Source organism: Coloeus monedula (genome assembly GCF_965178545.1).
Source record: "Coloeus monedula genome assembly, chromosome: 40".
NCBI classification, from domain to species: domain Eukaryota; kingdom Metazoa; phylum Chordata; class Aves; order Passeriformes; family Corvidae; genus Coloeus; species Coloeus monedula.
The window spans coordinates 1,565,403-1,588,363 of NC_138820.1; the positions used below are offsets into that span (position 1 = coordinate 1,565,403).

The 22,961-nt window shown below is 55.0% G+C and overlaps 3 protein-coding genes across 4 annotated transcripts in view; 1 reads left to right on the plus strand and 2 right to left on the minus strand.

Annotated features, from left to right (window-relative positions):
- Positions 1-645, plus strand: part of DLG4 (discs large MAGUK scaffold protein 4) — a 52,889-nt gene extending 52,244 nt beyond the window's left edge. Inside the window, exon 20 of one of the 2 annotated variants that reach the window (XM_082300535.1) lies at positions 259-645. In XM_082300535.1, coding sequence (XP_082156661.1) covers positions 259-365 — 107 coding nt within the window. In that variant the 3' untranslated portion in view covers positions 366-645. The remainder of the gene's footprint in view (positions 1-258) is intronic. The other variant, XM_082300534.1, reaches the window with a different exon arrangement.
- A 997-nt stretch (positions 646-1,642) lies between these two features.
- On the minus strand, positions 1,643-7,545 carry MPDU1 (mannose-P-dolichol utilization defect 1). Its single transcript, XM_082300536.1, has 7 exons — positions 7,434-7,545; positions 7,036-7,101; positions 5,060-5,192; positions 4,065-4,150; positions 3,858-3,976; positions 2,842-2,952; positions 1,643-1,901 (listed from the first exon to the last, which is right to left on the minus strand). The coding sequence occupies exons 1-7, from the start codon at positions 7,519-7,521 to the stop codon at positions 1,782-1,784; spliced, it is 723 nt and encodes a 240-aa protein (XP_082156662.1). The 5' UTR covers positions 7,522-7,545; the 3' UTR covers positions 1,643-1,781.
- A 7,306-nt stretch (positions 7,546-14,851) lies between these two features.
- The window catches only part of EIF4A1 (eukaryotic translation initiation factor 4A1), a gene marked incomplete at both ends in the record, with an annotated part of 29,660 nt that continues 21,550 nt past the window's right edge, over positions 14,852-22,961 (minus strand). The window contains 4 exons of the mRNA XM_082300533.1: positions 14,852-14,996; positions 16,843-16,922; positions 21,393-21,482; positions 22,128-22,265. Of these exons, the coding sequence (XP_082156659.1) occupies positions 14,852-14,996; positions 16,843-16,922; positions 21,393-21,482; positions 22,128-22,265 (453 nt within the window). The remainder of the gene's footprint in view (positions 14,997-16,842; positions 16,923-21,392; positions 21,483-22,127; positions 22,266-22,961) is intronic.

The following is a 22,961-nucleotide window of genomic DNA, read 5'->3' on the forward strand; positions in this document are numbered from 1 at the left end:
ACCCTGGGAATCCCCAAATCCCCCCCAAATCCAACTGGGAACCCCCAAAATCCACCCCGGGAGCCCCAAAATGCCCCGAAATCCACCCTGGGACTCCCCAAATCCACCCCAAACCTCCCTTAGAAAGCCCAAAATTCATCCTGGGAATGGCAGGTGGTGTCTGCCGACCCCAAAGCCCCCCAAAAAATGCCCCAAAAAATGCCCCAAAATGCCCCAAAATGCTCCAAAATGCCTAAAGCTGGGCTTTCCTTCCCGCAGCCATGGTGGAGGGCGACAGCTTCGAGGAGATTTACCACAAAGTCAAACGAGTCATCGAGGACCTTTCAGGACCTTTCATTTGGGTCCCCGCCCGCGAGAGGCTTTAGGGGAGCCCCAAAATCCCCCAAATCCGCCCCAAAATCCACCGGATCCCCTCAAACCCCCCCCCCCACCAGGACCTGCTGGGAAAAGGGAGGGGGGGAAAAAAAACCTTCCTGGAATGGTGGGGGAGGGGGTTTTTTTTGGGGGGGTGGGGGAGTTTCCCCTCCCCTCCCCTCCCCCCCTGTGGTTTTTGGGGGTTTTTTGGGGTTTTTTTTTTTTTTGGGGGGGTGGGGGAAATCCCCCCCCAAAATTTGGACTCTTTTTTTGTACATATTTAAGCTCTATATTTGTAACGCCCGGGGGGCCCCAAATCGGCCCCCCCTGGCCCCTAAAATTGGGGGGAGGGGGGGTCTGGGGGGTGAGGGGGGAGGGGTTTGGGGTCCTCCCCCCGGGCCCCTCCCCCCCCTCCCCCTCGGCGTGGGAAAAAAGGAGGGGAGGGGGGGAGGGGAGATGAGAGTATTTTGCATAGAAATTATGGAATTGTGGGAATAAAGCGATGGAGACGCCGGAGGTTCGGGATTGGGGGGGGGTCGGGAGGGAAATTCGGGAGGATTTTGGGGGAGGGTCGGGCACGGGGACCCCCCCCGGAGTTAAAATTTGGGGGATTTCTGAGGGAATTTGGGGGTTTGCAGGGAGTTGTTGTGGGGTCGAACGGGGATTTGGGAGCTCGGGGGGAACCGGGTGAGATTTCGGAGGTCCTGGAGGCGTCGCGGCTCACGGAGACCCCCCTGGGAGTCGGAATTTGGGGTAATTTTGGGAAGTTTTGGGGTCGGAAAAACGCGTGGGAACTTTGGATGGACGCGGCAGCCAATCAGAACCGACAGCGCTCAGTGGGGGGGCGTGGCCAGCGCCAGTGTATGAATGGCGGGCGGGATTTATGAATGGAGGGCGGGGTGAATGGCGGGCGGGATTTATGAATGGAGGGCGGGGTGAATGGAGGGCAGGGTTTACGAATGGAGGGCGGGATTTATGAATGGAATGCGGGATTTTCCCACGCCACTGCCACCAAAGCGCCCCTCCCACCCTCATTACCGTTAATTATGGGCTGGAATTAATGAATTCATTAATTAACGACCAGAAAAAAGGGGGGGGAGCCCCCCTGGAATGGGGGGATCCCAATTTTATTGGGGGGGGGAGGGGCGCTCTGGCCACGCCCATTTCCCACCTGCGAGGGGGTTCCAGCCCCTCCCCCACCTTGGTCCGAGGGGGAATTTTGGGGTCCCTGAGGTTTTGGGGGGTCCCGGGAAGGAGTTTGGGGGATCCCACAACATTTGGGAACCCCACCCCCCCAACCCCCCCCCCCAGGTGATTCCAGGTGAGATTTTGGGGGTCCCAGAGCGTGGGAACCACCCCAAAATCCTCATTTTAACCCCCAAAAATGCCGAATTCGGGGGAGTTTTGGGGCGCCGGGGTTTTTGGGGTCACTCTTTTTTGGGGTGGGGGTCCCGGGAGCCCCCCAGGAGCAGCACCTGGGCCAGCAGGACCCCGTTGCAGGTGGCCGAGGCCGCGAAGGTCGAGGCCAAAAGGAGATCCCCGGTTTCCTGTGGGGGAAATTTGGGGGATTTGGGGGGAAATTTGGGAGATTTTGGGGGTCCTGAAAGGTTTTAAAGGGAGTTTTGGGGGTTTAGAGAGGATTTTGGGGGGGTTTAAAGAGAGATTCGGGGGGAATTTGGGGATTTGGGGGGTCCAAAGGGGATTTTGGGGATTTTGGGAGGGGGTTCAAGGGGGGATTTTTGGGGTTTTAGGGGAAATTTGGGGTTTTTTAATGGAGTTCAGGGGGAAATTTGGGCATTTTTGGGGTCCCGGGGGAATTTTGGGGAGGATTTGAGGGGTCCCGAGAGAATTTGGGGGATCCTGAGGGGGTTCAAAGGGAATTCGGGGATTTCAGAGATTTTGGGGGGATTTTGGGGTTTTAGGGGGGGTTTTGAGGGGGATTTTGGGGGGATTTTGAGGGGGATTTTGGTGTTTCAGGGGGATTTTGGGGGAGATTTTGGGGTTTTAGGGAGATTTTGGGGTTTTAGGGGGCGTTTTGAGGGGGATTTTGGGGGATTTTAGGGAGATTTGGGGGGGATTTTGGGGTTTTAGGGGGGATTTTGAGGGGGATTTTGGTGTTTCAGGGCGATTTTAGGGGAGATTTTGGGGTTTTAGGGGGGGTTTTGAGGGGGATTTTGGTGGATTTTAGGAGGATTTGGGGGGCATTTTGGGGTTTTAGGGGGGGTTTTGAGGGGGATTTTGGGAGATTTTAGGGGGATTTGGGGGGGTTTCAGAATCCAGGATTTTTGGGGGGGGGCAATTTTTGGGATTTGAGGATTTTTTGGGGGGAGGGGTCTCACGGTGAGGGGGGCGAATTTGGGGGTGAAATTGGAGTGGATTTTGAGGGGAAATTGGAGGCGTTTTGGGGGTTCCGGGTGAGTTTTAGGATCCGGGGTTTTTTTGGGGAGGTTCTTTGGGATTTGGGGGTTTTTTGGGGAGGGGTCTCACCGTGAGGGAGGTGAAGATTCGGGCCAGGGCCCCCCCGAAGAGGAGCCCCGTGGAGACCCCCGAGAGCTGCCCCGTGTGCCCCTGGCGGGCGTTGGTGACGATCTGCAGCAGCTGCGGGGGGGGGAGGGGGAAATTTTGGGGGGGAAGGGGGGTCCCCAAAATGTTTGGAACCCCAAAAATCTTCCCCAAAAAATTCAGGGAGTTGTAAAATTCCCCGGGCAATGGGGGAAAAGCCTGAAACTGCCCCAAAAGAATCCTGAAATCCCAGGAGGGTTGGGTGGGGTTTGGCGAAAAATGAGCTGGGAAACCCCAAATGCTCCCCGAAATCCCACCAGGACCCCCCAAAATCCCCCCAAAATCCCACCAGGACCCCCCCAAAATCCCCTTTAACCCTTCCAGGACCCCCCAAATCCCCCCAAAATCCCACCAGGACCCCCCAAAATCCCCCCAGAATCCCCTTTAACCCTTCCAGGACCCCCCAAAATCCCCTTTAGCCCTTCCAGGACCTCCCAAATCCCCCCAAAATCCCACCAGGACCCCCTCAAATCCCCCCAAAATCCCCTTTAACCCTTCCAGGACCCCCCAAATCCTCCCCAAAATCCCCCCAGAATCCCCTTTAACCCTTCCAGGACCCCCCACATCCCCCCAAAATCCCCTTTAACCCTTCCAGGACCCCCCAAAATCCCCCCAAAATCCCACCAGGACCACCCCAAAATCCCCTTTAACCCTTCCAGGACCCCCCAAATCCTCCGAAAATCCCACCAGGACTCCCCAGAATCCCCTTTAACCCTTCCAGGACCTCCCAAAATCCCTCAGGACCCCCCAAACCCCTCCAGAACCCCCCCAAATCCCCTTTAGCTACCCCAGATTCTCCCCAAAGCCCCCCCCAGGACTCCCCAAAATCCCTTTTAACCCCCCAAAATCCCCTTTGAACCCTTACAGGACCCCCCCCAAATCCCCAGACGACCCCAAAAATCCCCCCCCAGGACCCCCAAAATCTCCCCGAGCCCCCCCACCCTGCTGAGGATGATGATGGGCAGGTTCAGGGCCTGCAGGGCGGTGACGAAGCTCAGCGGGGTCAGGGGAGACACCAAAAGCCCCAAAAACGCCCCAAAACCGGCGACCAGCAACAGCCCTGGGGGGGGGGAGGGGACAAGAGAGGCGTCAGGAGGTCCCAAAAAGTGCCCAAATCCCCGAAATTCCGCCCCAAAGTCGGCACCAACCTCGGCCCGTGCGGCCCCCGAAGTGCAGGATGAGGAAGAGGAGGGTGAGGGTCTGCAGGAGCAGGAACAGGGCCTCCCCCCAGGCGCTGTGGGGGTGACATTTGGGGGGTCGGGGGGGGCTCGGGACCCCCAAAAATGGGTTTGGGAGGCCCAAAAACCCCCCAGGAGCCCCAAAACGGCTGAAATTCCACGAGAAATGAAGCGGGAACGGCAGAAAAGGCAGCGAAAAGGCAGCTGGGAACCCCCAAATCCCCCTGAAACATCCCCAAATCCCCCCCAAATCCCCCAGAACGTCCCCAAATCCCCCCAAATCCCGCAGAACGTCCCCAAATCCCCCTGAAATGTCCCCAAATCCCCCCCAAATCCCCCTGAAACATCCCCAAATCCCCCAGAACGTCCCCAAATCCCCCTGAAACGTCCCCAAATCCCTCCCAAATCCCCCTGAACGTCCCCAAATCCCCCTGAAACGTCCCCAAATCCCCCCCAAATCCCCCTGAACATCCCCAAATCCCCCCAAATCCCCCTGAAACGTTCCCAAATCCCCTCCACAGCCCCGAATCCCCCCAAATGTTCCCCAAATCTCCTCCTGATTCCCTCCGGACCCCAAATCCCCCCCAAACCCCCCCAAATGTTCCCCAAATCCCCCCAAATGTTCCCCAAATCTCCTCCTGATTCCCTCCGGACCCCAAATCCCCCCCAAAACGCCCCCAAATGTTCCCCAAATCCCCCCAAAACTTCCCCAAATCCCCTCCACAGCCCTGAACTCCCCCCAAACCCCCCCCCAAAAGTTCCCCAAATCCCCCCAAAACTCCCCCCGATTCCCTCCAGACCCCAAATCCCCACAAACCTCCCCAAACCCCCTCCCAAAACCACCCCAGACCCCTCCCAAACTCCCCCCCCAAAACCTCCCCAAATCCAGACCCCCCCCCAGATCCTCTCCCGAGCCCCTCAAATCCCTCCAAACCCCCCCGAAATTCCCGGTTTTCCCCCCAGACCTGAAGGGGAAGCTCCTGGCGCAGCCGTAGCCCACGGAGCCACCCAGGGCCAGCAGCTCCAGCAGCACCGAGGGGAGGCTGAGCCCCCCCCCGCTGCGGGACCCCCAAACCTTCAGCAGCTGCGGGACCTTCACTGGGTGGGGCGAGAGAAAAAGGGGCAGGGACCCCCAAAAACCTCAAAAAAAACCCACCCCGAAATACCCCAAAACCACCCCAAAATGCACCTTCCCCACCCGGGACCCCCAAAGCTTCAGCAGCTGAGGGGGGGGGGGGTGGGGGGGGAGAAAAGGGGGAAAGGATCGCCAAAACCACCTCAAAACACCCCTAAAACACCCCCAAATCCCATTAAAATACCCCCAAATCACCTTAAAATACCCCAAAATCACCTTCAAGTATCCCCAAAATCCCCTTAAAATACCCCAAACCCCTAAAAATACCCCAAAATTACCCCTAAATCACCCCCCTCCCCGAGGACCCCCAAAGCTTCAGCAGCTGAGGGGGAGAGAAAAGGGGGAAAGGATCGCCAAAACCACCTCAAAACACCCCTAAAACACCCCCAAATCCCATTAAAATACCCCCAAATCACCTTAAAATACCCCAAAATCACCTTCAAGTATCCCCAAAATCCCCTTAAAATACCCCAAACCCCTAAAAATACCCCAAAATTACCCCTAAATCACCCCCCCCCCCCCCCCCCGAGGACCCCCAAACCTTCAGCAGCTGAGGGGGAGAGAAAAGGGGGAAAGGATCGCCAAAAACACCTCAAAACACCCCTAAAACACCCCAAAATCACCTTAAAATACCCCAAAATCACCTTAAAATACTCCAAAATCCCATTAAAATACCCCAAAATTACCCCTAAATCCCCCCCCCCGGGACCCCCAAAGCTTCAGCAGCTGAGGGGGGGGGGAGCGGAGAAAAGGGGTAAAGGATCGACAAAAACACCTCAAAACACCCCTAAAACACCCCAAAATCACCTTAAAATACCCCAAAATCCCCTTAAAATACCCCAAACCCCTAAAAATACCCCAAAATTACCCCTAAATCACCCCCCCCCCCCCCCCCCGAGGACCCCCAAACCTTCAGCAGCTGAGGGGGAGAGAAAAGGGGGAAAGGATCGCCAAAAACACCTCAAAACACCCCTAAAACACCCCAAAATCACCTTAAAATACCCCAAGATCACCTTAAAATACTCCAAAATCCCATTAAAATACCCCAAAATTACCCCTAAATCCCCCCCCCCCCCCCCCCCCGGGACCCCCAAAGCTTCAGCAGCTGAGGGGGGGGGGAGCGGAGAAAAGGGGTAAAGGATCGACAAAAACACCTCAAAACACCCCTAAAACACCCCAAAATCACCTTAAAATACCCCAAAATCCCCTTAAAATACCCCAAACCCCTAAAAATACCCCAAAATTACCCCTAAATCACCCCCCCCCCCCCCCCCGAGGACCCCCAAACCTTCAGCAGCTGAGGGGGAGAGAAAAGGGGGAAAGGATCGCCAAAAACACCTCAAAACACCCCTAAAACACCCCAAAATCACCTTAAAATACCCCAAAATCACCTTAAAATACTCCAAACCCCTAAAAATACCCCGAAATTACCCCTAAATCACCCCCCCCCGGGACCCCCAAAGCTTCAGCAGCTGATGGGGGGGAGAAAAGGGGTAAAGGATCGCAAAAAATCCCCCGAGCCGCCCAAAAATACCTCAAAACACCCCTAAAATACCCCCAAATCCCTTTAAAATGTCCCAAAATCCCATTAAAATACCCCCAAATTACCCCTAAACCACCCCCCGCTGAGGACCCCAAAGCTCCAGCAGCTGTGGGGCCTTCACTGGATGGGCAAAAAGAGGTCAGAGACCCCCAAAAAACCCCAAAAAAACCCTAAAATCATCTGAGACCCCCCCAGAGCCCCCAAATCCTCCCTGGGTCCCCTAAATCCCCTCAGAGCCCCCCAGAATCCCCCCGGGCCCTCACCCAGGACGGAGCCCGCCACGATCCCGTAGCCCAGAATTTTGCTCAGGAGGATTTTCAGACACGGAACTGCGGAGGGAGAACAAAGGGGAGGGAATGGGACCCCAAAAATTCCTCAAATTCCGCCCAAAATCCCTAAAAACCCCCCAAAAATCACGATTTCCCCCCCCCCCCATACCCAAAACAAAGATGGCGGCGGCGTCGCCTCAGAGCAAAAGCAAAGATGGCGGCGCTTCCCTTCCCGCGCCCAAAACCAAGATGGCGGCGCCCGTCACAATTCCCGCCCGTAACCAACATGGCGGCCGCCCCCACAGCGCTTAGCGGCACCTCAAAATCCCACTAAAACCGCCCCGAAAAGCCCCGAAAAGCCCCAGAATCGCCCCCCGAGGCCCCTCCGGCACCATCGAGGAGCTGCAGGCGCAGGAAGAATTGGTCGAAGCAGTGCTCGGGCAGCAGGAACGGGACGAGCCAAGGCCGGAGCGGCTCCATGGCAGCTCCCGCGCTGCGCGGAAAACGGCGGGAACCGCCCCTCGTGCGTCGTGATTGGTTGAGACGCCGAAAAGTCCCGCCCCCTCAAAGCCCGTCCCGTAATCTGATTGGGTAAGAGCCGGTAGAGCCCTGCCAATCAATATCTGTGCCGAGCTGCGATTAGTCAGTATTTTATTGCGCAACGCGATTGGCTGAGTGGGCGTAAAGCCCCGCCCCCCCGCGGGCGCGGCGAGCTGCGATTGGCCGGCACTTTATTATTGCCAATAAAGTTTAAAGTCCCTCCGAATCCCACAGAAGTCCATCAAATTCACCCTAAAATCCCCCCAAACCCTCCCTTAAAGCCTCAAATGCAGGTTCCCACCACAAATTAAAACGCTCTTGAATGTTTCGACTTGGGGGGGGGGGAATCCAGGAAGATCCGGGCCCCGAATTCGAGGGAATTTAGGAGATTTGGGGGATCCAAGACCACATCTCGGGGCTTCAGGGGGTTTTAGGGCGTTGAAACCCTCTCTTGGGTGCTTCAGAGGGAGTCCGAGGTGCCACAGCGATTCTGGGCTGCTCAGCCCCTCCAGAACGAACCCTTGGCGGGGCCCAACACCCAAATTTTGGGGCTCGACAAAAAAAAAAAACCCCAAATCCGCTTTTTCCGCCTTTTCCCTCTGCGCACGCGCAGAACCGCCGGGGGCGGGGCCGGCGCATGCGCGCTGCGCCTCCCTCCTCCCCCTCCCTCCCCCAAGATGGCGCCGCCCATGGCGGCCGCCGCCGCTTCCCTCTCCCTCCTCCTCCTCCTCCTCCTCCTCCGCCGCCGCCGCCGCCGCCGCCGCCGCCTCGCCCTCCTGCACCGCCTGCGCCTCCTCCTCCTCCTCCTCCGCCGCCGCCGCCTGGCCGCGCTCCGCCTCGCCTTCCTGCCGCCGCGCTGCTCCGCGCAGGCCCCGCCGTGGCGCCGCCGGGGCCGCGTGTGGAGCCGCTGCCGCAGCTCCGCGTTCTGGGCCACGGTGCGGGAGAAGGCGCTGGGAGGCCGCGAGTGGAGCGAGCGCTTCCGCCTGCGCCCGGACACCTTCGACGCGCTGGTGTCGCGACTGAGGGCGGCTATCGGGCGTCGCGACACCGCCATGCGCCGCGCGGTGCCGGCCGAGGTGCGCCTGGCGCTCACCCTGTGGCGCCTCGGCGCCGTCACCGAGTACCGGGCGCTCGAGGCCACCTTCGGCGTGTCCCGGAGCTCCGTCTGCAAAATCCTGCGCGACGTCTGCGGAGCCGTGGTGGGGATTTTGGGAGCCCCCGAGGAAGAGGAGGAGGAGGAGGAGGAGGAGGATGGGGAGGAAGGGTTGGGCCTGAAGCTGCACCTGCCGAGGGATCCGGCGCGGAGCCGGAGCTGGGGCGGGGACTGGGGGGAGGATTTGGGGGCGAGATTCCAAATGCCGGCGGATTCCGGGGCGGGATTGCAAAACGCGGCGGATCCCGGCTGGAGTTTCCCGATCCCGGCGGGTCCCGGCCCGGAATTCCGGGTTCCGGTGGATCTGGGTGGGGGTGAGCAGATCCCGAGGAATTCCGGCTCGAAATTCCAAGCGGCGGCAGATTCGGGGCCGGGTTCCCGAATCCCGGCGGATTCCTGGATGAAATCGCAGATCCCAAAGGATTCCAGCTCGGAATTACAAAATCCGGCGGATTCCAGCTCAAAATCCCGAGTCCCGACGGGTTTGGGGTCGAAATCGCAAATCCCGGTGGGTTTGGAGGGGGAGGAGCGGATCCCGATGGATTCCGGCCCGAATTTCCCGATCCCGGCGGATTTCGGCTCCAAGTCCCAAATCCCGCTCCCGGAAAATTCCAGGAGGAGCAGCAGGAAAAGCAAAATCCCGGCGGGAAACGGCCGGAAAACCCCAAACCCGCCAAATTCCGGCCGGGAAACTCCAGGAGACTCCGAACGACCCCGAATCCCGGTGGGAAATGAGGAGAATCCACCAATTCCGGTGGAAGACTCTGGAAAGCCCCAGATCCTGAGGGGAAACCTGGCGAGGTCCCAAACCCTGCTGGAAAACGTGGGGAAAACCGAAATCCCGGCCGGAAATTCCGAAAGGTGCCAAATCCCAGCGGGAAGCTCGGGAGCGGCCCCGACCCTGCTGGGAAACGTGGGGAACCCCCAAATTCCCTTGAGGAACCCCCAAATTCCCTTGAGGAACCCCCAAATTCCCTCGGGGAACTCCGCAAACCCTCCAACCCTGCCGGGAAACCGGGAGAACGCCCGGATTCCATCCCAAGACCCCGAAAGTGCCGAAACTCCCTCGGAGAACTCCAGAACCCCCCAGATTCCATCGGGAAGCTCCGGAGACCCCCGGAACCCTCCAGAAACCTCCAGGAGCCGCGGGATTCTGCGGGAGAGCTGCCGGAACCCCGGAATCCCTGCCGAGAGCGCCGCGATCTCCTCGCTTATCCCGGAGGCCGCGCAATTCCCACCGCAATTCCCGCAGTTCTTCCCGGACTCCTGGCCTCTCCCGCGCCTCGCCGGCGTCCTGGCGCGGTTGCGCATCCCCATCCGCGCTCCGCCCTCGGCTCCTCCCGGCGCCTATCGCGACAGGAGCGGCGGAGGCGCGGCCGAGTCGCGACACGCGCTGACGCTGCAGGCCACGGTGGACGCGCGCGGCTGCCTCTGGAACGTGGAGTTCCAAGCGCCCGGCACGAAGCTCCGCGACTCCGCGCTCTTCCGCCGCCTCCAGCGCCGCCGCCGCCGCCGCGGAGCCGCCGCGGGCATCCCGCGCTATTTCCTGGGCACGCCGCGGGACCCGCTGCTGCCGTGGCTGCTGCGCCCGTTCGGGCCCGGTGAGGGCCGCGCCGAGGGCGGAGCGCTGGCGGAGGGCGAGGGTCGCTTCAACCGGGGCGCGGCGCTGGCGGCGCGGGGAGCGCGGGCGGCGCTGCGGAGGCTCCGGGGCCGCTGGCGTTGCCTGGGCGAACGCAACGACACCGAGCTGCGCTTCCTGCCCACGCTGCTGCTCAGCTGCGTCCTCCTGCACAACCTGTGCCAGCGCCGCGGCGACCCCCTGCCCCCCGGGGATGGCACCGAATCCGGCCCCGAGAGCCCCGAGGGCGGCGGGAGCGGCCCCGAGGAAGAGGAGGAGGAGGAGGAGGAGGAGGAGGAAGGCAGGAGGGTGAGGGCGGCCGTGGCGGCGGCGCTGGAGGGGTGAGAAGGCGGCGGCGTGGTGGGGTGGGGAGGGGCCGGGAGTGAAATTTGGGGGGGGTTGGGAGTGAGGTTTTTTGAGGGGGGGGGGGTCCAGCGGTGAAATTGTGGTGATTTGTGGGGGCTCCGGGAGTGAAATTTGGGGGGGGGGGTCTGGAGCGAAAGTTGGGGGATTTGGGGGTCCAGGAGCGAAATTTGGGGGTTCGGGAGCGAAATTCGAGGAATTTGGGGGGTCCAGGAGCGAAATTCGGGGAGTCAGGAGCGAAAATTGGGGAATTTGGGGTTTCAGGAGTAAAATTTGGGTGATTTGGGGGTCCGGGAGCGAAATTTGGGGGGGGGGGGGGTTAGAGCGAAATTCGAGGAATTTGGGGGGTCCAGGAGCGAAATTCGGGGAGTCAGGAGCGAAAATTGGGGAATTTGGGGTTTCAGGAGTAAAATTTGGGTGATTTGGGGGTCCGGGAGCAAAATTCGGGGGTCCAGGAGTGAAATTGGTGTGATTCGGGGGTCCTGGAGTGGAATTCGGGGGATTTGGGGGTCCTGGAGTGGAATTCGGGGGATTTGGGGGTCCTGGAGGGAAATTTGGGGACTTTGGGGGTCCAGGAGCGGAATCTGGGGGGTCAGGAGCAAAATTCAGTGGATTTAGGGAGTTCAGGAGTGAAATTCGGGGAATTTTGGGGGTCCAGGAGCGAAATTTGGGGGATTTGGGGGTCCAGGAGCGAAATTTGGGGGTTCGGGAGCGAAATTCGAGGAATTTGGGGGGTCCAGGAGCGAAATTCGGGGAGTCAGGAGCGAAGATTGGGGCATTTGGGGTTTCAGGAGTAAAATTTGGGTGATTTGGGGGTCCGGGAGTGAAATGTGGGGGGGGGGTCAGGAGCGAAAATTGGGGAATTTGGGGGCCCGGGAGCAAAATTCGGGGGTCCAGGAGTGAAATTGGTGTGATTCGGGGGTCCTGGAGTGGAATTCGGGGGATTTGGGGGTCCTGGAGTGAAATTTGGGGGATTTGGAGGTCCAGGAGCGAAATCTGGGGGGGTCAGGAGCAAAATTCAGGGGATTTATGGAGTTCAGGAGTGAAATTCGGGGAATTTTGGGGGTCCAGGAGCGAAATTCAGGTGATTTGGGGGGTCCAGGAGCGAAATTTGGGGGGTCAGGAACGAAATTTGGGGGATTTGGAGGTCCAGGAGCGAAATTTGAGGAATTTTGGGGGTCCAGGAGCGAAATTCGGGGAGTCAGGAGCGAAAATTGGGGAATTTGGGGTTTCAGGAGTAAAATTTGGGTGATTTGGGGGTCCGGGAGTGAAATTTGGGGGGGGTTTTGGAGCGAAAATCGGGGAATTTGGGGGTCCGGGAGCAAAATTCGGGGGTCCAGGAGTGAAATTGGTGTGATTTGGGGGTCCTGGAGTGGAATTCGGGGGATTTGGGGGTCCTGGAGTGAAATTTGGGGGATTTGGAGGTCCAGGAGCGAAATCTTGGGGGGTCAGGAGCAAAATTCAGGGGATTTATGGAGTTCAGGAGTGAAATTCGGGGAATTTTGGGGGTCCAGGAGCGAAATTTGGGGGGTCAGAAGCAGAATTCAGGGGATTTGGGGGTCCAGGAGCGAAATTTGGGGAGTCAGGAGTGAAAATTGGGGAATTTGGGGTTTCAGGAGTGAAATTTGGGTGATTTGGGGGTCCAGGAGCAAAATCTGGGGGATTTTGGAGGTCCAGGAGTGAAACTTGGGGGATTTGGGGAGCTCAGGAGCGAAATTTGGGGGATTTTGGGGGTTCAGGAAATTCGGGGGGCTCAGTCCCGAATCTGGGGAGGGGTCGGGAGCAGATTTGGGGCTCCGGGTGCCAAATTTGGGAACTTTCAGGGCCTTGGAACCAAAATTTGGGGGCTTCAGAGGGTCCAGGAGCGAAATTTGGGGGGAATTTTGGGGTCTCAGGGGGTTTTTAACCCAGTGCGGGGGGGCTCAGGACCCAAATTTGGGCTCTAAAAGCCCCAAATTCGCAGGAAATGGCCCCAAAATTCCCCCCCCCTTTCCCCAATCCCGAATAAATTCCGTGGAATTTGTCCCAAAATCGCTTTTATTCCAATAAATAAACGTTACAAAAGGGGGGCGGGGGAGGGGGGGGGGAGGGGCGGGTGTGAGACCCCCAAAAAGCGACGTTTATCCAAAAAAAAAATTCCCGAGGAGAATTCCCGGAAAAATGACCTAAAAAAAAGCGAATAAAGGGAAAAAAAGGGGGTGGGGGAGGGGCTTTTCCCCGTCCCCAAAAAAGTGACTTTTACCCTAAAAAAAGGGGAACGAAACGGAGGGAAAGGGGGTGGGGGAGGGGCGGGGTTGAACCCCCCCCCAAAATGTCCCAAAATTCATAAAAATTCCATAAAAAATGGGGGTGGGGGAGGGGCGGGTTTGGAGCCCTCCCGAAAGTGACGATTTTTGGGAATAAAACCCTAAAATTGACCTAAAAAAATTGGGAAGAAAATGGGGGAAAAAAAGGGGAGTGGGGGGGAGGGGATTAAAAAAACCCCAAAAATCTGGAGAAAAAACCCCAAAAAAAAGGCGGAAAAATGAGGAAAAAGGGGGGGGGCTGGGAGTGGGGGAGGGGCAATAACGAAACCACCCCTGAAATTCATGAAAATGACCCGAAAAAAGCAGAAATTTGGGGGAAAATGGGGGAAAAATTGGGAAAAGGGGAGTGGGGGAGGGGCAGAGGTAAAACCACCCCTAAAATTCGTTAAAAACGCCCAAAAGTGACCCTAAAAAAGGGAGGGAAATGGGAAAAAAACAGGGGAAATGGGGAAAAAAGGGGATGGGGGGAGGGGCGGGGCTGAAACCACGCCCAAAACCTCTTAAAAAACAAAAAAAAATGACCTAAAAAAAGCCCAAAAATCATGGGAAAAGGGGAAAATGATGAAAGGGAAAAATGTAAAAAAAAAGGGGAAAAAAAGAAGAAAAAAAGGGGGAAAATGAAAAAATTATAAAAGGGAAAAAAAATAGAAAAAAAAAGGGGAAAAAAGAAAAAAAAAACAACAGAAAAAAAGGGATAAAAATGAAAAAAAAAAGGAAAAAGTTTTAAAAAAGGAAAAAAAAGGGGAAAAAAGGAGAACAAAAGTGAAAAAAAAAAACAAACAAAAAAAGGAAAGAAGGGGATAAAACTTTAAAAACTGGGGAAAAAAGGGGAAAAGAATGAAAATAAAAGGGGAAAAGGGATAAAAATGGAAAATAAAAGGGAAAAAAATGGAAAAAACTGAAAAAAAAGGAAAAAAGGGAGAAAATGAAAAAGAAAGGAAAAGGGAAGAAAGAGGATAAAAATAGAAAATAAAAGGGAAAAAATGGAAAATCATGGAAAGAAACAGGAAAAAAAAGGAAAAAAATGAGGAAAAAAGAAAAGGGAATAAAGGGATAAAAATGCAAAATAATGGGGAAAAAACAAAAAAAAACCAGGAAAAAAACAGGAAAAAAAGGAAAAAAATGAGGAAAAAAGAGAAGGGAATAAAGGGATAAAAATGCAAAATAATGGGGAAAAAATGGAAAAAAACAGAAAAAAAACCAGGAAAAAAACAGAAAAAATGAGGAAACAAGAGAAGGGAATAAAGGGATAAAAATGCAAAATAATGGGGAAAAAAGAGGAAAAAACCAGAAAAAAACCAGGAAAAAAACAGAAAAAATGAGGAAAAAAGAAAAGGGAATAAAGGGATAAAAATGCAAAATAATGGGGAAAAAATGGAAAAAACCAGAAAAAACAGGAAAAAAAGGAAAAAAATGAGGAAAAAAGAAAAGGGAATAAAGGGATAAAAATGCAAAATAATGGGGAAAAAATGGAAAAAACCAGAAAAAAAACAGGAAAAAAATGAGGAAAAAAGAAAAGGGAATAAAGGGATAAAAATGCAAAATAATGGGGAAAAAAAATGGAAAAAACCAGAAAAAAAAACAGGAAAAAAGAGAAAAAAAAAAGGGAAAAAAATGAGAAAAAAAGGGAAAGGGATAAAAATGCAAAATAATGGGGAAAAAATGGGAAAAAAAATTTTAAAAAGTGGAAAAAAAAAGGGAAAAAAACCCTAAAAAAAAGGGGAAAAAATGGAAAAAAATGGGAAAAAAATGGGAAAAAAAGGGGGAAAGGGGGGAGGGGCGCTGGGGTGGGGGAGGGGCGGTGGGGTGGGGGAGGGGCGCCCCTCCCCCTCAGATGAGGTCGGCCACGTTGAGCGGCATCTCCTCGATGGCCGTGTTGTAGAAGGTCTCGATGTCCCGCAGCGTCCGCTTGTCCTCCTCGGTGACCATGTTGATGGCCACGCCCTTGCGGCCAAAGCGGCCACCGCGGCCAATGCTGGGCCAGGGAGGGGGAAACGGGGCAAGGGGAAAGGGGGAATGGGGAAAGGGGGAAAAAGGGGGAAAAGGGGAAAAAGGGGAAAAGGGGAAAAGGGGGAAAAGGGGGAAAAGGGGAAAGGGAGAAAAGGGGAATGGGGAAGGGGGAAGGGGGAAAGGGGAAAAAGGGGAAAGGGGCAAGGGGGAATGGGGGAAAAAAGGGGGAAAAAGGGGAATGGGGAATGGGGAAGGGAAAAAGGGGAAAAAGGGAAAAAGGGAAAGGGGAAGGGGGAAGGGGGAAGGGGAAGGGGGAAGGGGAAAGGGGGAAGGGGAAAAAGGGGAAAAGGGGAAAGGGGTAAGGGGAAAGGGAGAAAAGGGGAATGGGGAAGGGGGAAAGGGGGAAAAGGGGAAAGGGGGAAAAGGGGGAAAAAGGGGAAAGGGAAAGGGAAAAAAGAGGAAAGGGAAAGGGGAAAGGGGGAAAAAGGGGAAAGGGAAAGAGAGAAGAGAAAAGGGGAAAGGGGAATGGGGAATGGGGAAGGGGGAAAAAGGGGAAAGGAAAAGGGGAAAAGGGGAAAGGGGAAAAAGGGGAAAGGGGAAAAAAGGGGAAAAGGGGGAAAAAGGGGAAAAGAGGGAAGGGGAAAAAAGGGGAAAAAGGGGAAAAAGGGGAAAGGGGGAAAAAGGGGAAAGGAAAGGGGGAAAAGGGAAAAAGGGGAAGGGGAAAGGGGGAAAAGGGGGAAAAGGGGAAAAGGGGAAAGGGGAAAGAGGAAAGGGGAAAAGGGAAAGGGGGAAAGGGGGAAAGGGGGAAAGGGGAAAAAGGGAAAAAAGGGAAAAGGGGGAAGGGGAAAGGGGAAAAAGGGAAAGGGGAGAAAGGAGAAAAGGGCAAAAGGGGAAAGGGGGAAGGGAAAGAGGAAAGGGGGAAAGGAGAAAAAGGGGAAGGGGAAAGGGAAAGGGGGAAGGGGAAAGGGGAGAAGAGAAGAGAAGAGAAGAGAAGAGAAGAGAAGAGAAGAGAAGAGAAGAGAAGAGAAGAGAAGAGAAGAGAAGAGAAGAGAAGAGAAGAGAAGAAAAAAGAAAAGAAAAGAAAAGAAAAGAAAAGAAAAGAAAAGAAAAGAAAAAAGAAAAAAGAAAAGAAAAGAAAAGAGAGAGAAAGGAAAAGAAAAGAAACAAAAAAGAAAAAAGAAAAGAAGAAAAAAGGGAAAAGAAAACGAAAAAAGGAAAAGACAAAAGAGAAAAAAGAGAAAAAGAAAAAAAAATAAAGAAAAAAGAAAACAAGAAAAGAAAAAAAAAGGAAAAAAAGAAAAGAAACAAAAGAAAAGAAAAAAGAGAAATCAAAAAAAGAAAAAAGAACAAAAGGAAAAACAAGAAAGGAAAGGAAAGGAAAGGAAAGGAAAGGAAAGGAAAGGAAAGGAAAGGAAAGGAAAGGAAAGGAAAGGAAAGGAAAGGAAAGGAAAGGAAAGGAAAAGAAAGGAAAAGAAAGGAAAAGAAACAAGAAAAAAAAGGAAAAAGAAAACAAAAAAAGAAAAAGGCGAAAGAGAAAAAAGACAAAAAAAACGAAAAAAAAATAAAGAAAAAAAAAGGAAAAAGAAAAGAGAAAAGAAAAAAGAAATCAAAAAAAGAAAAAAGAACAAAAGGAAAAGAAAACAAAAAAAAGGAAAAAAAGAAAAAAGAAAAGAATAAAATTCCGGGTTTTTATTAAAAGAAAAAAAAGCCCCTCCCCCACTCCATTAAAACCCCGTTTTCTCCCCAAAACCCGGGGGGGTTTCTTGCCCCTCCCCCTCCCCGCTGACCGCCCCTCCCCCACTCCATGAAAATGCCGTTTTCCCCCATTTTCTCCCCAAAGCCGGGCGTTTCCTGGCCCCTCCCCCACGCACCGGTGGATGTAGTTCTCGCGGTTGGTCGGGAGGTCGTAGTTGATGACCAGCGACACCTGCTGGACATCGATGCCGCGGGCCTGGGGGAGGGCGAAAATGCCCAGATTTGGGCAAAAAAGGGGGAAAAAACGGGATTTTAATGGGGTGGGGGAGGGGCGAAAAAATCCCCGGGTTTGGGCAAGAAATGGGGGGAAAACGGGATTTTAATGGGGTGGGGGAGGGGCGGTCAGCGGGGGGGAAGGGGCAAAAAAAACCCCTGGGTTTGGGCAATAAATGGGAAAAAAAGGGATTTTAATGGGGTGGGGGAGGGGCAAAAAAACCCCCAAGTTTGGGCAAGAAAGGGGGAAAAAAAGGGATTTTAATGGGGTGGGGGAGGGGCGAAAAAATCCCCGGGTTTGGGCAATAAATGGGGAAAAAACGGGATTTTAATGGAGAGGGGGAGGGGCAAAAAAATCCCCGGGTTTGGGCAAAAAACGGGATTTTAATGGGGTGGGGGAGGGGCGAAAAAATCCCCGGGTTTGGGCAAAAAATGGGGGGAAAATGGGATTTTAATGGGGTGGGGGAGGGGTGAAAAAATCCCCGGGTTTGGGCAATAAATGGGGAAAAAACGGGATTTTAATGGGGTGGGGGAGGGGCAGCGGGGGGGGAGGGGCAAAACCCCCCCCCAGGTTTGGGCAATAAATGGGAAAAAAAGGGATTTTAATGGGGTGGGGGAGGGGTAAAAAAATCCCCGGGTTTGGGCAAAAAACGGGATTTTAATGGGGTGGGGGAGGGGCAAAAAACCCCCCCAGGTTTGGGCAATAAATGGGGCGGAAAACGGGATTTTAATGGGGTGGGGGAGGGGCGAAAATATCCCCGGGTTTGGGCAAAAAACGGGATTTTAATGGGGTGGGGGAGGGGCAAAAAAATCCCCGGGTTTGGGCAATAAATGGGGAAAAAACGGGATTTTAATGGGGTGGGGGAGGGGCAGCGAGGGGGGTGGGGGAGGGGCAAAAACCCCCCCAGGTTTGGGCAATAAATGGGGCGGAAAACGGGATTTTAATGGAGAGGGGGAGGGGCGGTCAGCGGGGGGGGAGGGGCAAAAAAATCCCCGGGTTTGGGCAATGAATGGGAAAAAAAGGGATTTTAATGGGGTGGGGGAGGGGTGAAAAAACCCCCAGATTTGGGCAATAAAGGGGGAAAAAACGGGATTTTAATGGGGTGGGGGAGGGGTGAAAAATCCCCGGGTTTGGGCAATAAATGGGGAAAAAATGGGATTTTAATGGGGTGGGGGAGGGGTGAAAAATCCCCGGGTTTGGGCAATAAATGGGGAAAAAAAGGGATTTTAATGGGGTGGGGGAGGGGCAGCGGGGGGGGAGGGGCAAAACCCCCCCCCAGGTTTGGGCAATAAATGGGGAAAAATGGGATTTTAATGGGGTGGGGGAGGGGCAAAAAAATCCCCGGGTTTGGGCAATAAAGGGGGAAAAAACAGGATTTTAATGGGGTGGGGGAGGGGCAAAAAAATCCCCGGGTTTGGGCAAAAAATGGGGGAAAAATGGGATTTTAATGGGGTGGGGGAGGGGTGAAAAAACCCCCAGATTTGGGCAATAAGTGGGGGAAAAATGGGATTTTAATGGGGTGGGGGAGGGGCGAGCGGTGAGGGGGAGGAGGGGCAAAAAAACCCCCCAGATTTGGGCAAGAAAGGGGGAAAAAAAGGGATTTTAATGGGGTGGGGGAGGGGCGAAAAAATCGCCATATTTGGGCAATAAATGGGGGAAAAATCGGATTTTAATGGGGTGGGGGAGGGGCAAAAAAATCCCCGGGTTTGGGCAATAAATGGGGAAAAAATGGGATTTTAATGGGGTGGGGGAGGGGCGAAAATCCCCGTGTTTGGGCAATAAATGGGGGAAAAACGGGATTTTAATGGGGTGGGGGAGGGGCGAAAAATCCCTGGGTTTGGGCAATAAGTGGGGGAAAAACGGGATTTTAATGAGGTGGGGGAGGGGCGAAAAAATCCCCGGGTTTGGGCAAAAAACGGGATTTTAATGGAGAGGGGGAGGGGCAAAAAAATCCCCGGGTTTGGGCAAAAAATGGGGGGAAAATGGGATTTTAATGGGGTGGGGGAGGGGCGAAAAAAATCCCCGGGTTTGGGCAATAAATGGGGAAAAAATGGGATTTTAATGGGGTGGGGGAGGGGCGAAAAAATCCCCGGGTTTGGGCAATAAATGGGGAAAAAATGGGATTTTAATGGAGAGGGGGAGGGGCAGCGGGGGGGGAGGGGCAAAAACCCCCCCCAGGTTTGGGCAATAAATGGGGAAAAATGGGATTTTCAGTGAGTGGGGGAGGGGCGGGAGGAAAGCCCCGAATGTGAAAAGTTTTGGGGTTAAATTTGGGTTCAAAGAGGGGAAAAAAGGGATTTTAAGGGGGGAGCGGGGGGGGAAAAATTGCAAATTTTGGGGGGGAATTTGGGGGGAAGAGGAACTGGAAGGGGAGGGGGAGGGGCCGGGGGTGGGTGGGGAATCCCGGGAATTTTGGGGGTTTTGGGGCTTTTTTGAGGAGTTTTGGGGCAGGAATTTTGAGGGGGTGGGGGAGGGGCCCAGGGCGTCAAATTTGGGGGAAATCCTGGGAATTTTGGGTGTTTTTTTCAGGCGTTTTTGGGGAATTTGGGGCAGGAATTTTGATGGGGTGGGGGAGGGGCCCAGGGCCTCAAATTTGGGGGGAAATCCCGGGAATTTGGGTGGGGTTTTTTTAGGAAATTGGGGCGGGATTTTCTCGGGGGGGGGGGGGGGGTGGGGCTCAGGGCCTCAAATTTGGGGGGAAATCCCGGGAATTTTGGGGATTTTTTCAGGCGTTTTCGGGGAATTTGGGGCAGGAATTTTGATGGGGTGGGGGAGGGGCCCAGGGCCTCAAATTTGGGGGAAATCCCGGGAATTTTGGGGATTTTTTCAGGCGATTTTGGGGAATTTGGGGCAGGAATTTTGATGGGGTGGGGGAGGGGCCCAGGGCCTCAAATTTGGGGGAAATCCCGGGAATTTTGGGTGGCTTTTTTTAGGAAATTGGGGCAGGATTTTCTCGGGGGGGGGGGGGGGGGGAGGGGCGGGGCCGGGTGGGGGAGGGGCTCAGGGCCTCAAATTTGGGGGAAATCCCGGGAATTTTGGGTGTTTTTTTCAGGCGTTTTCGGGGAATTTGGGGCAGGAATTTTGATGGGGTGGGGGAGGGGCTCAGGGCCTCAAATTTGGGGGAAATCCCAAGAATTTTGGGTGTTTTTTTCAGGCGTTTTTGGGGAATTTGGAGAAGGAATTTTGATGGGGTGGGGGAGGGGCCCAGGGCCTCAAATTTGGGGGGAAATCCCGGGAATTTTGGGGATTTTTTCAGGCATTTTCGGGGAATTTGGGGCAGGAATTTTGATGGGGTGGGGGAGGGGCCCAGGGCCTCAAATTTGGGGGGAAATCCCGGGAATTTGGGTGGGGTTTTTTTTAGGGAATTGGGGCGGGATTTTCTCGGGGGGGTGGGGGTTGGGGCTCAGGGCCTCAAATTTGGGGGGAAATCCCGGGAATTTTGGGTGGGGTTTTTTTTAGGGAATTGGGGAAGGATTTTCTCAGGAGGGGGGTTGGGGGAGGGGCGGGGCCGGGTGGGGGAGGGGCTCAGGGCCTCAAATTTGGGGGAAATCCTGGGAATTTTGGGGATTTTTTCAGGCGTTTTTGGGGAATTTGGGGCAGGAATTTTGATGGGGTGGGGGAGGGGCTCAGGGCCTCAAATTTGGGGGGAAATCCCGGGAATTTTGGGGATTTTTTCAGGCGATTTTGGGGAATTTGGGGCAGGAATTTTGATGGGGTGGGGGAGGGGCTCAGGGCCTCAAATTTGGGGGGAAATCCCGGGAATTTTGGGTGTTTTTTTCAGGTGTTTTTGGGGAATTTGGGGCAGGAATTTTGATGGGGTGGGGGAGGGGCCCAGGGCCTCAAATTTGGGGGGAAATCCCGGGAATTTGGGTGGGGTTTTTTTAGGGAATTGGGGCAGGATTTTCTCGGGGTGGGGGAGGGGCCCAGGGCCTCAAATTTAGGGGGAAATCCCAGGAATTTGGGTGTTTTTTTCAGGCGATTTTGGGGAATTTGGGGCAGGAATTTTGATGGGGTGGGGGAGGGGCCCAGGGCCTCAAATTTGGGGGGAAATCCCGGGAATTTGGGTGGGGTTTTTTTAGGGAATTGGGGCAGGATTTTCTCGGGGGGGGGGGGGTGGGGGAGGGGCGGGGCCGGGTGGGGGAGGGGCTCAGGGCCTCAAATTTGGGGGGAAATCCCGGGAATTTTGGGGATTTTTTCAGGCGTTTTTGGGGAATTTGGGGCAGGAATTTTGATGAGGTGGGGGAGGGGCCCAGGGCCTCAAATTTGGGGGAAATCCCGGGAATTTTGGGGATTTTTTCAGGCGTTTTTGGGGAATTTGGGGCAGGAATTTTGATGAGGTGGGGGAGGGGCCCAGGGCCTCAAATTTGGGGGGAAATCCCGGGAATTTGGGGTTTTTTTTAGGGAATTGGGGCGGGATTTTCTCGGGGGGGTGGGGGAGGGGCGGGCGCTGACCAGGAGGTCGGTGGTGATCAGGACCCGGCTGGATCCGCTCCGGAATTCCCGCATGATGACGTCACGCTCCTTCTGGTCCATGTCCCCGTGCTGGGGTGGGGGAGGGGCGGCCTCAGCGCTGGCCCCTCCCCCACCCCTCCAAACCCCGCGGTTTTTTCCCCCAAATTTCAGCCCCAGGACGCCCCAAATTTGGGGATTTCTTCCTCCCCCACCTCCCCTTGCCCCTCCCCCACTCTCAGGCCCCTCCCCCACCCCCCATTTTTCCCCCTCTCCAAATTCCCGGTTTTTTCACCCCCGTTTTTCCATAATCCTCCTGAAATTTTGGGCTCGGCCCCTCCCCCACCCCTGAAAAATTCCCATTTCCCCCCCAAACCGTGCACCCCACGCCCCTCCCAAATTCGGGGTGTGGCCCCTCCCCCACCCCGAGAAAATCCCGCCTTAATTTCTTTAAAAAAAACCCCACCCAAATCCCAGGGATTTCCCCCCAAATTTGAAGCCCTGGGCCCCTCCCCCACCCCCTCAAAATTCCTGCCCCAAAACTCCTGAAAAAAACCCCCAAAACCCCCCAAAATCCCAGGCATTCCCCACCAAATCCCAACCCCTCCCCCACCCCCCCCAAAAAAAAAACCCCCAAACCCCCGGGATTTCCCCAAAAACTTGACGCCCCTCCCCCACCCCCGGGGGTCCCCGATTTTGCCCGATTTGGCCCCAAAGCCGGGGCCGCCCCTCCCCCACCATGGCGGAGACGGTGAAGTCGCGCGCGTGCATCTTCTCCGTCAGCCAGTCCACCTTGCGGCGCGTGTTGATGAAGATGACGGCCTGCGTGATGGTCAGCGTCTCGTACAGGTCACACAGCGTGTCCAGCTTCCACTCCTGGCCGGAGAGTGACCGCTGAGTGACCACTGAGTGACCACTGAGTGACCACTGACCAGTGAGCGACCGGTACAGAGCCACAGCCGAGCAATAAAGGGGCAAAAACGGACCCAAAACGGAGCCAGGAGTGACCCCAAGGTCACACAGCGGGTCCAGCTTCCACTCCTGGCCGGAGAGTGACCGCTGAGTGACCACTGAGTGACCGCTGAGTGACCACTGACCAGTGAGGGACCGGTACAGAGCCACAGCCAAGCAACAAAGGGGCGAAAACGGACCCAAAACGGAGCCAGGAGTGACCCCAAGGTGACACAGCGGGTCCAGCTTCCACTCCTGGCCGGAGAGTGACCACTGAGTGACCCTGAGTGACCACTGAGTGACCCTGAGTGACCGCTGAGTGACCGCTGGCCAGTGAGCGACCAGTGAGTGACCAGTGAGCGACCAGTGAGTGACCAGTGAGTGACCAGTGAGTGACCGGTACAGAGCCACAGCCGAGCAATAAAGGGGCGAAAACGGACCCAAAACGGAGCCAGGAGTGACCCCAAGGTGACACCGACAAATGACCACTGAGTGACCGCTGAGTGACCCTGAGTGACCGCTGAGTGACCCTGAGTGACCACTGAGTGACCACTGAGTGACCCTGAGTGACCCTGAGTGACCACTGGCCAGTGAGTGACCAGTGAGTGACCAGTGAGTGAC